The 4358-nt window shown below is 53.1% G+C and overlaps 1 protein-coding gene across 1 annotated transcript in view; it reads left to right on the top strand.

Annotated features, from left to right (window-relative positions):
* The window catches only part of Tubb4a (tubulin beta 4A class IVa), a 7262-nt gene extending 3958 nt beyond the window's left edge, over positions 1-3304 (top strand). Inside the window, exon 4 of the mRNA XM_005371120.3 lies at positions 1662-3304. Coding sequence (XP_005371177.1) covers positions 1662-2719 — 1058 coding nt within the window. The 3' untranslated portion in view covers positions 2720-3304. The remainder of the gene's footprint in view (positions 1-1661) is intronic.
* Positions 3305-4358: the final 1054 nt, after the last annotated feature.

Here is a 4358-nt window from a genome sequence, read left to right as displayed (position 1 = left end):
TTTTGATTTTTCGAGACAGGGTTTCTCTGTGGTTTTGGAGCCTGTCCTGGAACTAGCTCTTGTAGACCAGGCTGGTCTCAAACTCACAGAGATCCGCTTGCCTCTGCCTCCCGAGTGCTGGGATTAAAGGCGTGCGCCACCACCGCCCGGCTAATGTGTATCATTCTTATGTCTTGACTATAAAATAAATCTGGAGCGAGGCCTCTGTGGCTGGGGCAGAGGAAGTGAGGGGAACAGACGGAAGCAGAGGCAGGAGGGAAGAGGGCCGGGTGAGCATTCACCCAGCATGCACAAATCCCTGGGTCCCCTGGTTTCCTGATATCTCAGAGCTCAGTGGAGCAGGAGGGTTTCCGTGACTACGCATGGGGTTTGAGGCCAGCCTGGGCTACATGAGACCCCGTGTAAATAAACAAATGATCCAAGTTCGGCGTGGCAGCCTATCCCAGTCAGCACAACACTTAACAGGCAGACAGGCAGGGCTCATGAGCAGCCAGGGCTGCATGGTGAGAACCTGTATAAAAAATAAAGTAGCCGGGTGGTGGTGGCACACGACTTTAATGCCAGCACTCAGGAGGCAGAGGCAGGCAGATCTCTGTGACTGAGGCCAGCCTGATCTACAAAGTGAACTGCAGGACATCCAAGGCTACACAAAGACACCCTGTCTCAAAAAAAAATAGGTAGATAAAACCACCTAAGAAAAACAACTAGGGGTCTAGAGGCATGGCTTCATGGTTAAGAGCACTTGCAGCTCTTCCAAGTGACCCGAAGATTCTCGGCACCCATATCAGGCAGCTCACAACCACCTGTAACTCCAGCTCCAGGGGATCCACACCTTCTTCTGATGAACTCACATGTACACACATAAAAATAGAGCTTTGTTTGTTTGTTCGTTTAAAAAAAAAAAAAAAAAGTCTCACTGTGTAACCTTGGCTGTCCTGGAACTTGACGTGGAAACCAGGCTGACCTTGAATTCTCAGAGCTCTGCCTGCTCTGCCTCCACAGTGCTGAGATTAAAGGCGCACACCACTATACACAGCTAAAATAATTCTACTAAAGTAAAAATAAATAAAGCCAGGCAGTGGTGGCGCATGCCTTTAATCCAGCATCCCAGCACTCGGGAGGCAGAGGCTGGCAGATCTCTGTGAGTTCGAGACCAGCCTGGTCTACAGAGCTGATTCCAGGACAGGCTCCAAAGCTACAGCGAAACCCCATCTCGAAAAACCAAAAATAAATAAATAAATAAAAATAAATAAATAAATAAAATTAGCCACCACAGTCCCCAAAAGTAAATTCAATAATTAAAATAACAATAATGCTACCATTATTCTACTAGTCTTTTCATTATTATTAATTACTGAGACAGGGCATCATGTAGCCCAGGCTGGCCTCAGAGTCACTATGTAGCTGTGGCTACTCTTGCATTCCTGATCCTCCTGCAGCCACCTCCTGAGTGCTGCAATGACAAGTGAAGCCAGCATATCTGGCTTCTGCTCTGGCAAGGAACCCAGGCCGCGTGCAAGGCAGGGCTCTCTACCCTCCTAGCCTGGCCACACACCCTTGTCATTTTCTGGTCTAATGATTCAGACTCTAGGGTGCAGCACTGACCGGTTGAAGGGTCCACCCTTCCCCATGCTTGAGAATCCAAACCTGTCCCTTCCCAGGTCAATCCGGAGCCGGCAACAACTGGGCCAAGGGTCACTACACCGAGGGCGCAGAGTTGGTGGATGCTGTCCTGGACGTGGTGCGCAAAGAGGCAGAAAGCTGCGACTGCCTCCAGGGATTCCAGCTGACCCACTCGCTAGGTGGTGGCACTGGCTCCGGCATGGGGACCCTACTCATCAGCAAGATCCGGGAGGAGTTCCCCGACAGGATCATGAACACATTCAGCGTGGTGCCATCGCCCAAGGTGTCTGACACGGTGGTGGAGCCCTACAACGCCACGCTGTCTGTGCACCAGCTGGTGGAGAACACAGACGAAACCTACTGCATTGACAACGAAGCCCTGTACGACATCTGCTTCCGCACGCTCAAGCTCACCACCCCCACCTACGGAGACCTCAACCACCTGGTGTCGGCCACCATGAGTGGGGTGACCACCTGCCTGCGCTTCCCGGGCCAGCTCAATGCAGATCTTCGCAAGCTGGCGGTGAACATGGTACCCTTTCCTCGTCTCCACTTCTTCATGCCGGGATTCGCACCCTTGACCAGCCGTGGCAGCCAGCAATACCGGGCCCTCACTGTTCCTGAGCTCACTCAGCAGATGTTCGATGCGAAGAACATGATGGCCGCGTGTGACCCGAGACATGGCCGCTACCTGACCGTGGCTGCCGTCTTCCGGGGACGGATGTCCATGAAGGAGGTGGACGAGCAAATGCTAAGTGTGCAGAGCAAGAACAGCAGCTACTTCGTGGAGTGGATCCCCAACAACGTCAAGACGGCCGTGTGTGACATCCCACCCCGGGGCCTGAAGATGGCAGCCACCTTCATCGGCAACAGCACCGCCATCCAGGAGCTGTTCAAGCGCATCTCGGAGCAGTTCACCGCCATGTTCAGGCGCAAGGCCTTCCTGCACTGGTACACGGGCGAAGGCATGGACGAGATGGAGTTCACTGAGGCGGAGAGCAACATGAACGACCTGGTGTCCGAGTACCAGCAGTACCAGGATGCCACTGCTGAGGAGGGAGAGTTCGAGGAGGAGGCCGAAGAGGAGGTGGCCTAGGCTTCTTGCCATCACTCTGCCCCTGGGGCAGACCAGCAAAGCTTTGATCCTGCCCCAAGCTGCCTCCTCCCCCTCAGACCCTATGAGCATCCTCATCATGGCCCTACTAGCACCGACCAAGCCCAGAGCCCAGGTTGCTTCTACTTGTTTCCCCTTTAGCCCCTGAACCCCACTTTCCCTCCACCCCTGCCCAACTCTTCTAATACCCATAAGCCCGCACACAGGCTTCACTTCTTTGGATCTTGACAGTCGTGTCTTTTATCCTGAGGCTATTCCCCTGCGCTCCCGAACCATTCTCCACCCCTGATAACCCCAGAGAATTCTCTAGATCTTGACTTACCCATGCCCCAACCCCCTCACCTTGCCTTACCTTTGACCTCACAGCTCCCCCATCCTGACCCAGCTCCTGTAAGACCCCATGTGTCCCTGCCCTTGTGCCTTAGTTCAGCTTGGCTTTACCAGGGAAGACCTGGAGGGAGAGGAAAGAGAGGCCTGTGGCCTGGGGTGAGATAGCTCCTCCCCGCTGGCCACCCCACCCTGCTTCTGCTGACACCCCCCCAATCAATAAATGAGTCATTGCTTTGATGTGGCTTTCTGTTCAATTTATTTTCTTCTCTGAGAGCAGTTGGGGAGGGGATTGGCCCACGGGAGGCACTGAAGACTGAATGAAGAAGAGAAAGAAGAACGGAAGGACATGATTGCTCCTCCATGTGGTGGGAGAGAGGGTCTATTGTAGATTGTGGAGGGGCATCTGGGAGAGTCCAGAGTGGACAGGACCAGACGGAGCTGGCCATGTGAGGAGACGGGGAAGGGAGCCAAGTGAAGCAGTCAGGGGGTCCAAAAAAAGGTGTGCAACTAAAATGTCTGGATTATATACAGAAGAGCCTCTGGGGGAGGGCAGCCCAGCCTGGACTGAAGAGCTCAGGGCAGAGCAGGATATGCCAGCCACACCCTGTAGCGCGCAGGGACTGAGGGATGCTGGGAGAGCCTGAAGGCCAGGTCCTCTTTGCTATGTTGGACCAGGTCTGAAACTTAACAAAAGACCAGATCTTGGGGTGGTGGGGTATGGGGATCACAGAGCAGGCTAGATCCCTTATCCTTGAACTAGAATTGATCATTTGCACACCAGGAACATGGTGTCTACTCTCTTCCCTTGTTACTAAAAGTGGGGCCACAGTCTGTATGCTAAGACGTCAAGTAAGATTTATTGAGTGTGGCCCACATTGGAAAAATGGACCTGAGGGGCCCCTGGATTTCATTGTCTCTTGTAGTAATAGGAGCGGCGGGGCTGCGTCCCCAGCACCCCGGCCACCTGCTAGCTTATGCCCTGAAATAATTACACGGACACTGTATTCTTTTAAACACTGCTTGGCCCATTTCTATCTAGCCTCTTTTAGGCTAACTCTCGCACCTGGGCTAGCCCATCTCTAATAATCTGCTGTAGCCCACAAGGTGGCTTACCAGGGCGATTCTAGCCTACATCCATCCTGGGTCGGAGCTTCATCACATCTGCCCCCAAGAGCAGAGCTGTCGAGTCTCTGAGCTCACTTCCTCTTCCTCCCAGAGTTCTGTTCTGTTTACTCCTCCCACCTATGTTTTAACCTATCAGGGCAAGCAGCTTCTTTATTTAATTAACCAA

The sequence above is a fragment of the Microtus ochrogaster genome, unplaced genomic scaffold, assembly GCF_000317375.1.
Source record: "Microtus ochrogaster isolate Prairie Vole_2 unplaced genomic scaffold, MicOch1.0 UNK98, whole genome shotgun sequence".
Classification (NCBI taxonomy): domain Eukaryota; kingdom Metazoa; phylum Chordata; class Mammalia; order Rodentia; family Cricetidae; genus Microtus; species Microtus ochrogaster.
The sequence above is the reverse complement of the archived record's forward strand: the minus strand, read 5'-3'. Positions and strand labels throughout refer to the sequence as shown.